The sequence below is a fragment of the Calonectris borealis genome, chromosome 4 (genome assembly GCF_964195595.1).
Source record: "Calonectris borealis chromosome 4, bCalBor7.hap1.2, whole genome shotgun sequence".
In the NCBI taxonomy this organism is placed as follows: Eukaryota; Metazoa; Chordata; class Aves; order Procellariiformes; family Procellariidae; genus Calonectris; species Calonectris borealis.
The window spans coordinates 33,496,762-33,509,597 of NC_134315.1; the positions used below are offsets into that span (position 1 = coordinate 33,496,762).

A 12,836-nucleotide genomic window follows, 5' to 3' on the forward strand; every position below is an offset into this window, starting at 1 on the left:
TTAAAACATGTAAATTAGACATGTACATCTCTCTGTGAGTTTCAAGCTACCTGAAACAAATGGATTTTGTTTCCCATACTTTCTACCATGCTTGTTTATGCCTGTGGATTCCCAAATCTTTCTTCGAAAGATGTAACTGAGCCTGTTTGAATAGTTGCAAATCAAGATTAAAACCTAGAATTAGTATCATAAATGATCAGGAGAAAAATGGGGAAATGCAACAGAGGAAGACTATAGTAATGGAAGGTGACCACTTGTGGAGACAAACTTGTAAACTGCACAAACTGAAAATTGTGTTGTTTCAATCCTGGATGGTTTGGTAGTATTTTACTGTGGAAGTAACAAACCTGCTTCCAGATTCTTGGAAAACACAGTTTTGCAAAGACAGTATTTATGAAGAAGCAGCTAGAAATTGCTGGTAATGCAGAGAGGTTTGTGTAGCCAGTAATTCACCCCGATGTTGACCAGGCTATTGCATTTTTAAAAGCGTCAGAAGTTTCATTATATTGAAAGGAGCACTGATCACTCCCATTAGCTGAAGTTGTGTGTGTGTGTCTATGGATACATATGTGTGTGTAAATATACATATAAAGTATATACATAAAATATATATCTAGGACATGAGGGAGATGGGTCAATTTTGCAGGTGTGGCACATGTTTTTTAAAGACTACTTTGTTTCATTTGAGTGACAAGGCTGAATTCTGTCAGAAATTATTAATGGCATCTATTGGAACAAGCTTGTAGTTACTGCAGAAAGCCTGCTGCAGAATGAGCTCAAAGTCAACTGCTTAAGCTATTCCTTCTATATTTCTTACAGGATTATACAAAAGGTAAGTTATAATTCAACATGTAGTTTGTGTACTTTTAAGTTTTGAGCTTAATGTAGTATGTGTTTCATAAAGGACTCTGAATATAGCTGCCTTCTGCTGTTGGCTCACAATGTGCGGAGGGAAATGACAAAATATATGAGAGAAGAGATTCCACATAATTTTATTAACATCTACCCTATCAATGAGACCTCCAAGATGAGGTTTTTGATCTAGAAAAGAGAGGAATTCTGTTGGTTTCCTTGTTCAAGAAGGTATCTCAGAAAACTGTTTTCAAGTAGCCAATCAAAGAGTAGGTCAACAGCAAAAAGAATTCTGACAGTCAAGGACGTGTCATCAGAAAGAAGAAACGGGATCCTCTGCCTTTCAGTTTTTTGCTGGTTGATCAAGAGCAGGTAGTGAGAAAATCATTGACAGGTCCTTAACTGTACTGAGAGGGAATTATCTTTTGAACTTTTGTTCAAAGAAGGAACAGGAAGTGCAGAAGGAGCTGTTGAAAGTTCTGCAACTGCTTTTCTAGTGCACTTCAGGATCTTGATAGAAGTATTGATGAGTCCTGTTTAACAGGGCAGTAATTTTATACTTGGATCATAAGAGACTCCTTATTCGTTCTGTGTTCACAATTTTTTTTTTTTTTTTACTTTGCAACTTCTACAAAATATGATCTCATAGCTTCATTTTAGCTTGCTTTCTCCTATTATAGATATCTAGATTGCATAAATAGTGTAGTTTTCAACTAGTGTCCATACTCTCTTCATGTTGTTGTGTGTGGTGAATTTTCTGGAAACATTTGTAGATTCTTCAGTGCTTTTCGTCGTGACATTATGAGTCACCCTAAACAAAAATAAAAGCAAATAAGCATTCTGAATTTATTATCTTCTCGATACTGAGAAGTCGTCAAAATATGCATTTAGCCCCTTCTTCTCTTCATTTTGGGAAAACAATTCCAAACAAATAACAAAAGTTGCTTCGGAGGTAAATTGCAACATTGATCACTGTTTACTTTAAACAGATGGATAAGAACGGGTAGGTGACCTGGTAGTGCATTCTTTGCCAATTGCACGTTTGTAAGTGTTTGGTGCGTATGGTGTATGGTACAGTCCATAGTCTAGCAAAAAATAATGCTTTACTGCTTTCTTTAGCAAATAATTCCGCAGTCTCTTTTATTCTTTTCCTAATATTCCGTTTGTGTTTTCCTTAATATAATGTTAGACTAATAAAATTAATCTAATTTAATACAGCTCAAGCTATACAAATCTGATTATCTGCCACAGACACCCACATAATTAATTTTTTTAAATAAAACTTCTAATATTTCATGAGCACCTCTTGCGTAATGGAAGAAATTTTTGTAGAGCATTTGCTTCAGTATGTTGAATTTTCTAGGTAAATCTAATAGTAGCATTCCCTTTTGATCTGGCCTCTATTTTCTAGTAGCTGGTTAATATTACTGTTGTTGTTGCTAGCTCCTATGTTGCTGTTAGGATGAAATTCTTAAGAAGTGACTGTAGCAGCAATAACATTTAAATCTTCTCCATCTATCAAAAAATCCTGTCAAACTAACAAGAGCAGTGCTAATGTTATTATTCTGATGAGCTCATACCAAGTGTAGTTCTGCCCTATGCCTTTATAGTATTTAATATAATTATTATAGTAATTTCATATAATTAATATTACTTCATAGAAACAAACTGAAAGAATTGATATTAACTAATCATAGAGATAGGTAGATAAGAAGTGACAGAGTTGATATTGCCTGATGTTAATTAGAAGCTGAATTTTTTTCAGCCAAGTGTTATGCTTTTTACTATTATTGTGTCTGAAAATACCAATGCTACAAAAAGTTGTTAATGCGATTGTATCGGCATTGTATAGTGAACTGTAGGATGTTCTTCACTTCTGTATGTAGTAATCCTATAACTTTGTATTCCTGCCCCTCCTTGTTTCACTCTTGCTTCTCGACACCCCTCAAGAGCTGCTATGAGGATCTATTACAGAATGCTTTGCTATCTTCAGTGTGAGGATGAAATTGTGCTTTGAATCTGTTATAGAAAATCTAAGACAACCTTTTGCAAAATGATACCTTCTGAGGTAGACTTTCAACCTGTTATATTCATTCAAAATAGTTCAAAGATGCAAAATACATGGAGATCAACGGGAACAAGAGCCTTCTCTCAAATAGTGGGGGCATAACTGGAGTATCTGAATTTCCCAGAAATACTGTTTCATCACAAGTGAAAGGTAGACTAAGAAGAATGATAGCATCAAGATAAAAGTGACTGTTATCTTGTTCTTATAATAAAAATGGTCCAGTTTTAATATAGCAGGTTTAACAGAACATGCCCTACACACATTACTTAAGATTCTACAGCATTCCTTTGATGTTGTCTGATTGCCCTCTTCAGGATGACAGTGAATATGTTAGTCTGCTTAATGTGGGTATCTGTTTCTAGAAATAACCAATCTAATGCCTAAATCATATTTTTTTTTATAATTGCAAACTTTGCCTGTTTGTGTGTAAGTGTGTTAAGTAGCAAATTTTACTCGATCAGGTAATAAGGGTGAAAGTTGAGTTTTGTTGTGCTTCATAAGATTTAGTGAGATTATAAGAAATCATAAAATTTAATTTTATGTTCCTTTTTTTTATGATAGATTTTTTAATGTACAATATATTCCTTGATACAACACAACTCTGCTGGAGTTGTATGTAATATATTTCATGCCTACGGCTGGTCTCAGTTATGAGGAAATGGGGGGAGGGTCTTATGACATCTGCGGTCCTGTCATCCTCTTCCCCCTCTTTGCTCTCTTAAAATACAATATGTATTATATGTGTTTAGTGCAGAGTTTCTCTTGCAAGAAGCAGATTTTTGCATCTAGAGCTTTTAAATAAACAGCATTCTGCATCATCAAACACATGGAACTGGTTTTACAGAAACACTGTTTTGAGAAAAGCTGCAGAATACATTTATTTATACTACTTCTGCATCTTACCATATGCAAATATAAGTTGCCAAGTGGTAGAACCTTAGTTTGGACTCTACAGCAGATATGATTAATTAGTAATATGGAAATAATTAGCAAAGGAGCCTGTTTAAAGCCAAAAGTACTGCAAGGATCTTTTCAGGTTTTTTCTTTTTTTTTTTTTTTCTTCCTGAATTATTCATTGATATGGATTTATCCTGTGGAAGAACCTGTGGTTTTATGGTTCTGTGATTGTGCATTTAGAGAACGTCCCTGCTGGTAAGGATCCTAGAGTTTTTCTCCTGGAATTACTTTTTTCCTTTCCTTTCAGTGCAGACAGGGCAAAGTTGTTTGTTTTGGTTTGGGTTTTTTTTTTTCCTTGTAAAATGAACAAATGAACAAACAAAACCCAACCAACAAAAAGGACCTCACCTGACTATAGAGCCATGAGTAAACCGAAGAGGAGGCTTTCTAACAAATTTGAGTAGTAGCAATATGACTTTCTAGTGATGATAGAAAAGATTATTTAACCCTATCTGTTGTGCAAAATTATCCTTTATCACTTTTAAAACAATGTTATAGAAATAATCTTGAGTGTATTACGCTGCTTACAAGCCTACTGTTCATTTAGTTAGTATCATTTCCCCAGTGCTTAGCAGTTTCTATGGATTTTTCTATAGCTCTGCTATTTTAGGAAGATTACTACTGGCACATTTCTGTGTTATTTTTCCACTAGTTTCAGAATTCCTTATGTGCAGCTGTCTTCAGCAAGTAAATCCTGATATCGTACTCAAGGGCCACGTAAGCATCTCCTTGCACGGATCTGTTAGCGAATTTGAGTGATGCTTGCCACTCAGGCCACTGCTGTTTTCTGAGACTTTTATATATGGAAAACATCACTTTTTGTTAACATCATCTTGGGATGTCTCTGGTATAGTTTGACTTAACACATTTCTAATTTTGGAGAAGGCAAGTTTGAAGCAAAGAGTTGCATAACTAGCGGAAAGTTTTTTTAATTGATAGTATGGGTGTTGAGAATGATACTGCAAGTGTAATTCATCTAACCGCTGCAGCTGGTTATAGAATCTTTTTTGCCAGCGAATGCCACATGGATGTACATTTGTTTCTTTTCCTTAACAGGCAAGCTAATGAAGAATATCAAGTGCTGGCTAATTCATGGCGCTATTCATCTGCTTTTTCAAACAAACTGTTTTTCACCATAGTGGATTATGATGAAGGGGCAGATGTTTTTCAGCAGGTAAATGTTGGATACTATAAAACATTCTTAATTTTTAGAGCTACATGTTGATTTGCCAAATAATACAAGACAAATTATTTTCTGCGTATAGGTATGTACCTCTGTTTTGTATACAAATTCTTCTAGCAAAGACAGATTATACCAGTATTCTTCTAGCAAAGACAGATTATACTGGTAGCCACTCTAGTTTTTTCCAAGTGCAGTTTATAATGTTTTTTTATAGAACACATTATATGTATGTGAATTTTTTTTCAACCCATTGTTAATGTCATTTTTTAGAATTAAGTGCAATAAAACTAACATTTATATTTAAAGGTTTCCTTTATTTTACCTTTAGGGGAAAAAAGCTCTTAACTAAAAGAGCCTTTTAATTGCTTTTATGTAATACAATATTATTCAATGCCAGTAATATTTGTATTAGTCCGGAAGTTCTTCAGGGAACAGAGAAGAGACTGGTTTAGATTTTATCCGTTGGCTATGAAAAGTGAAAAATCAATTGTTGGAGAACAGTCTAAGGCTTCCTCTTAAATTGAGTAGTCAAGGCAAAACGCATCCCTTGAAAATTAATACTGACATGCTTTTCTCTGATATTTATCCGTTGATTGAAGCTAAAAATGCAGATGAGTGACAGGTTTTGAAGTTCTCTGTATTTTTAACCACCTTTCAATGAAATGTGTGATTTAAAATTTTCAGGGGAAAAGTTTAATACTTATTTTTAAAATACTTAATTTTAAAAGTTTAATTATTGTGTTTAGTCAATATTTTTTCTTCCAATTGACATCTTAGAATGTATTGTATAAGGAATGGTTATTAATGACTTAAGATTTTGCTTTAAAAATTTTAGTTCAAATAAGCTATAAAATCATCTTACATTATCCTGCATGATTACAATAATACAAAATGTGTTTTTTGATCTTATTTTAAACCAGTCAATACATATTAGAATAGTCCAGTCCAACTTATTCCTTGTGTAAAAGGGCACGGATTCAGTTTATTTCAGGCAGCATGCATTTAAAGTCATTTAAAACTTAGACCAAATTAGATAAAATATGTAAGTTTTTGACTGTCTTTGAGAAATACAGTATTAAGAATAAGTTATACTAATGACTATTTTAAGGTGGATTTGGGGGAAATGTAGTTCTGACCTTATGTTTATGTGTGCAAACAAGTCATGTAATACTGATGCCATGGCATCAGTAATGTGATTTTGATTTTTCAGCTTTTACTCTGTTTATAGAAAAATGACAAAGCAGTTGCAGACCAACTGCCCCCAAACTCTATACAATGTCAGAGGGTTTCTGTATCTTGGGATGTTTCTGTATCTTATAAAATATTTTATTTAACTATTTCACAACATTTGTCTTAGCCTTTCTCAGAATATTTTTTATTTCCAAATCAGTTCACTAAAGAAGAGGGCTATATTTTGCTTAGATGGAAAGTATTTTCATAGCTGATAATTTCTATTGATAAATTCAGTTCTGTACTTGATTAAATACTATATTTTGGTAATGTGATAAAACTCATTTTGCAGGAATGAAACAAACAAGTTTACTGTACATTTGTTATTTAAAGATCTCCATATTGCATCATCGTTAAGTATTTCCCCTGATTTTGTTTATGTTAATTTTCATTTTCTCAAGTGTTTTATTGCACTATTTCTGAGAGGGACTGAATATGGAGGAATTTTATATAGTAAAATTTTATTATCCTACACCACCTTGCAAAGTTGAAGTCAAAATTTAAAGTGGCAAATGTAAATCTATTTGTTTATCACCTTTGATTTTTTTGATATACTGTGAATAGTTCCAGTGACATCAACACATGGATTAAGAGTCATGTAGTTTCTAGGGCAAGTTACGTGGTCTAAGCTAGTTATCTAGGCCTTTCTGGATTCAAAAAAGACTAGTCACTAGTGGATAGTCTGTCTTGAAGCCAGCGGAAGACAGTTTAGTTAACTTTGGATTGATGAGAGCTAGGCAAGAGAAACAATGTCAAGCTATTTGAACACTTTTTTTTCTCCCCTAGAATAATAACCTAATATACTTTAATAGATTGGATGGGTGTGGGATCTCTGTTTTACTAATTACAGGATAGTTCTTACGGTGTTATGAGAACTCTAAAGCATAAGATACTCTTACTCAGAAAATCTTGTGGGTGAAATACTCTGAATAATATCTGAAAACATCTGTTACTCTGAAAACATCCCAAACAATCTATAGGAAGGAATTTTCTGAGCGCTCTTTTTGCAGGACTATACATGAAGATGTATGAAAAAGAGTAATGTATGGAGGCAAATAGTATTTTTCATGCTAATTAGACTTGTTTTGTCTTATACGTATAAAGTAAACATTTTTGAGGATAGTTACTAATTTTTTTTCTGCTATTTTCCTGGTTTTGTAGCTGAATATGAACTCTGCTCCGACTTTCATGCATTTTCCTCCAAAAGGTAAACCCAAGAGAGCTGACACATTTGACCTGCAGAGAATCGGATTTGCAGCTGAGCAGCTAGCTAAATGGATAGCTGACAGAACAGATGTTCATGTAAGTCTTTCAACAATTTTAAAAGCCAAATGTATCTTTGTAGTCTGAGACAGGCTGATGACAAATTCCATCTTTCCTTAATACTTTTTTTCCTCAAGTGTAGGTTCTATAACACATAAAGAAAAAAAACAGAAATATAGTCATGGTACTTGTGGTAACTTCTGCAGCTTGCATATTATATTCCATTCTCGCTTTGTTAAATTTTATGTAGTCTTATTCTGGATGAAAACAAGTAGTGATATTGTGATGATTAGTTGTTAATAAGTAAAACGTGCTTTGCAAAACTGTATACAAAACAGATGGATCCAAAGGTAGCTGCTCCTAATTCAGACACAACCTGCAAATCTGTTGCAGAAATAATTTTTTGGAGTTGAACAGTTCAAAATTATGCTTAAAACTTTTTTTCATATTATGTGCTCATTAAAGGAAGTACAATTTTTCTTATTTTAGTATACCTCTAGGGATTAGTCTTTCTGACTCTGAAACCAGATTTCAGGTGCTTCCTGTTTGTTTATATGGAAGGTGATCTGTATTTATGCATTTATTTGCAATCTGTGTTTGCATTTGTCTTTTCCAGATTAGAGTGTTCAGGCCTCCTAACTATTCTGGTACAATTGCATTGGCTCTTTTGGTATCTCTTGTTGGTGGCTTGTTATATCTGCGAAGAAATAACTTGGAGTTCATCTACAACAAAACTGGCTGGGCCATGGCAGCTCTGGTATGCAGATTTTCCTTACTAATATGCTTTTTATTAGTTTCTTATCTTAACATATGTGTCTTCATTACTTGCATGGTAAATTATAAACCATTGTATTAATACATTGTTCAGAATGGTACTATCAGACAAAGATTCATAATCTAGATTTTGGATCTAATTCTTATAAGCAGTGAGTATCAGTTGCTATGAGTAATTCACTGAAAATTAGCAAATTCTCTGATAGTTAGCTGCTGATTTTTGTTTGAACTTTAACAAGAAAATATTTCTAATAAAAAGTGTTACAAATGTTCACTGTTATCATTCAGCTTGCCCATTTTTTGTCAAAGCAGTAATGTTATGATTCGTTTAGTGTGGATATTAATGTCAGACTGTATTGCTTTAGAATAATGACAGGTTAAGAAAAGTAACAAAGGCTTTTATATGTTTGTAAGAAAATGATAAAAGAACTAAGAAACAAAGAAAAACGTGGAATTCTTTCCAAAACTGGTTTCAGTAGTACTGACCTTAACATTCCATTGTTAACCTAAATGAGAACAGGATAATCTTAGAGGGTTAATTCTGAGGAAATTCTAAACCCAGCCAATATTAGTCAACTAAACCCTCAAGGCCATAAATAATGAATTAAAGTTTAATGTGCTTAATAGTGTATTGCTGTGTTTATTTATATCATAGTTTTCAAATAATTGAGTAGACTAATGAAAAATGTGGACTGTTCTGCATAGTCAACTGTCTCAGTTTTAGATAGGAAAAAGCATGCAAGGATGGTAGATGACGGTTAAGGTATATCAGTAAGTACTTGTTACTCTGCCATCATTGTGACTGACAGAAGAAGAAAAATCTGAGAAGCAGCATCTAAGGCTTAATTTTCAGGGACATGGAGTCAGGAGCGTGACACTAGAATAGTGTCTAGGGTTATCAAGTCCAGTCCAACATTTTACAGCTTAATAGAGCTCCTTCCTTCTGTATTAGCAATATATTAATTGAGAACAGTACTTTTAAAAAATTTATCCATGTATTTTGTACAACGTAAGCCAGGCTTTTCTTCTTTTTCCATGTAAATGGTTATTTATTCATCATTTTAAAGACTTTTTCTCAACTTGCGTCAATATGAATTAACCTTTGTTGAAGGCACATGGCTAGGATTGTAGATGGAATTATGAGTTTACTTGTGCAGAAGCATTCCTATTTTATTTCTCATCTAGGCTCCCTTTCCCATGAAAGCTTGGACCAGATGGTCTTTTGAGGTCCCTTTCAACCTGGGCTATTCTATGATTCTGTGTATTTTAGCTCTGCTAGAAATAGGTTACCGATATATCCTATAATTGGTTTTGCCATTTCAAAGCCACATCATATTGATGGTTTGCTTTTCTGCTACGATTCAGCAATATGAGAAGATACCTTCTTTTGTGACACTTTCAGCTGATGGGCCCATTCACGGCTTTTATTGCATCAGTTCAAAGATGAAGCTACCTAGTATCTGTTGGACTGTCATTCATTTTTATATCTAAATGATTACAAGATCTTAAAGCAAGCTCTTTGTTCAGAGTTCCTTAATATTTGGCATTGCTTTTGAATAATGGCTACTGATAATGCTGTTTTCTCTCATGTGCTATCACAGCATTTCCTACTAGTGTACAGGGCATACATTCTTTGTTTAAGCAGTTTGTTAATCTACCCCGTACACTGAGGGAGGAATAAAGAAAAAGATTTCAAACAAACCACCTACAGGACTAGATTTCAAGTAGAATGATGTTTCCTTTTGATCTAGAGAGCCAGGGACACAATGTTTTCTTTGTTCCAGGATGTCATTTGGAGTATCCTGAGCTCTAGCACAGAGTTTTGACAGTTCTCTTCCAAAGTAAGTCTGTCATATTTAGTTCCATATCTTTTTCTAGATTACCAGTATTTTTCAATGATAATACTTTTAAAGATACACTACCACCAGGAAGCTCAAATTTGAGCTCAAATTTTATATGTATCAGTCTAACTTTTTTTTGGACTCCTAATTAAATATCTTTAGAGATGACCTAAGTAAAACAATAATTAGCACACCAAAATAGATGTTTGTGTCAAAAATCAAATAAAGATATGTAATCAGTGTTATTTCCTTTGTTTAGCCATGGACTGTATCTCTGGAGACAGCAATTTTATTCCAATTTCATACCTCAAAGTTTCAGATCAGAAGTTTAATGTTTGAATATTTTGGGGAATTGTGTTTTTTGTCTTGCAGAGGTTAAAAATCAGTTCTTCAAATCAAGAAACATTCTATTACAATCTGCATTCAATAAATAGTTGAAGACATAATTAACTTCCTAATTAAATTAAGAAAACTAACACATCAATTCTTTCTTAAAATATTTCATAGAATCATAGAATGGTTTGGGTTGGAAGGGACCTTAAAGATAATCTAGTTCCAACCCTCCTGCCGTGGTCAGGGATACATTCCTTTAGACCAGGTTGCTCAAAACCCCATCAAACCTGGCCTTGAACACTTCAGGGATGGGGCATCCACGAGTTCTCTGGGCAACCTGTTCCAGTGCCTCACCACCCTCATAGTGAAGAATTTCTTCCTTATATCTAACCTAAATCTACCCTCTTTCAGTTTAAAGCCATTACCTCTTGTCCTATCACTACATGCCCTTGTAAAAAGTCCCTCTCCAGCTTTCTTATAGGCCCCCTTCAGGTACTGGAAGGCTGCTATAAGGTCTCCCGGAGCCTTCTCTTCTCCAGGCTGAACAACCCCAACTCTCTCAGCCTGTCTTCATAGGAGAGGTGCTCTGATCATCTTCGTGGCCCTCCTCTGGACTCACTCTGACAGGTCCATGTCCTTCTTATGTTGGGGGCCCCAGAGCTGAACGCAGTACTCCAGGTGGGGTCTCATGAGAGCACAGTAGAGGGGGAGAATCACCTCCCTTGACCTGCTGGCCACGCTTCTTTTGATGCAGCCCAGGATACGGTTGGCCTTCTGGGCTGCGAGCGCACATTGCCGCGTCATGATGAACTTCTTTATTTGCTGTTCTTCTTAGCAGCAGCTGGACATTTTACATCTGAACATAACTGAAAATTACAATGTAGAAAATGTATAATCACATTCAACTGAACCCCTATGGACAGGATCAATGTCCAAATGTGATCAAACATTTAAAGAAATTGTATTAATGCGATTCAGTAATTGTCATCCTGTTGATTGTATTGACAAGCAATAATAGAGTTAAAAGGAATCCAAATGGCATTAATGCCATTTATTGTTGTTGCTAATACTATTTCCTGTAAAATTCTGTTTACTTTAAAAATGAATAGCACTTAGAGGATGTTTTAGAAAAAGGTCTTATATCTGAAAGTATATAGCAATTAATCATGGTGTTGAGCTGATACTTCCCTTTTTTAATTCTTACTGTTCTTTTGCTTTCACAATGTTGTCAAAGCCCCATACTGCAAAAAGATGTTGTAGCAAAGATCATGCAGTTACCAGAAGTCCTTTGGTTTTATTCAGATCTACAAGGGCGTACACGTTAATGTTGTAAGTTCTTTTTGGTAGAATCAGCAGGGACTCCAGATTGCAGGCTTTTGCACAGAAGACCTTAGTTCTGTAAAATGACTAGAATATGTCAAGATCCATAGAAGAAAAATGGACAGTCATTAATATATTCATTCTAAGGTATTGTGTAGTTGTGATTCTCTTACATGGAGCTTTTTTCTACCAGTAAAACTTAGAGCTTTTTTTTTTTTAATAAAAGCTCATTAAAAGGAAAAACGGAGAAGACAGTGTCTAGTTAAGGGGAGCGAGTCATGCCTAATAAAATGCTTTTATGAACTGCATAAATAACTAATAAATACTTAATTTTAAAGAATTATATTCTTCATATATCTTTTCCTTTTTGAACTTTAAAAAAGAAATTAAACAGGGAAAGCCTGGCAAGATGCATTAAAAACTACAGGTAGCTCATGTTTTTGACAGGAGTATGTCATGGTTTAACCCCAGCCAGCAAAAATAAACCCCACGCAGCCGCTCGATCACCCCCCCCATCTCCAGTGGCATGGGGGAGAGAATCGGGAGGGCACAAGTAGGAAAGCTCCCGGGTTGAGATAAAAACAGTTTAATAATTGAAATAAAACGAAGTAGAACAGTAATAATAACAATGAGAACGACAACAATAACAGAATACACAAAGCAGGCGATGCGCAATGCAACTGCTCATGGACCGCCGACCGCGTGTCATGAACGGGGCGAGCCCCCTCCCCCACCTGGTTTTTATACTGAGCGTGATGTCACATGGTATAGAATACCCCATTGGCCAGCTGGGTCCACCACCCCGGCTGTGCTCCTCCCTCCTGGTGCAAGCATCACCCAGCAACAGCCAAAGCATCAATGGGCCATCAACGCTCCTTTCACACCAAACCCAAAACACAGCACACCCCCAAGCTACTGGGAAGAAAGTGAACTCTGTCCCAGCCGGAACCAGGACAGAGTATTAGCAATTATTTTATTCTTTATTGGTAGTTCTTTTTACGGATGTTGCAGAACT

General features: G+C 35.0%; 1 protein-coding gene across 1 annotated transcript in view; it reads left to right on the plus strand.

Annotated features, from left to right (window-relative positions):
- Nucleotides 1–12,836, plus strand: part of TUSC3 (tumor suppressor candidate 3) — a 146,153-nt gene that overhangs the window by 57,752 nt on the left and 75,565 nt on the right. Inside the window, exons 3-5 of the mRNA XM_075150562.1 lie at nt 4,934–5,051; nt 7,452–7,592; nt 8,170–8,310. Of these exons, the coding sequence (XP_075006663.1) occupies nt 4,934–5,051; nt 7,452–7,592; nt 8,170–8,310 (400 nt within the window). The remainder of the gene's footprint in view (nt 1–4,933; nt 5,052–7,451; nt 7,593–8,169; nt 8,311–12,836) is intronic.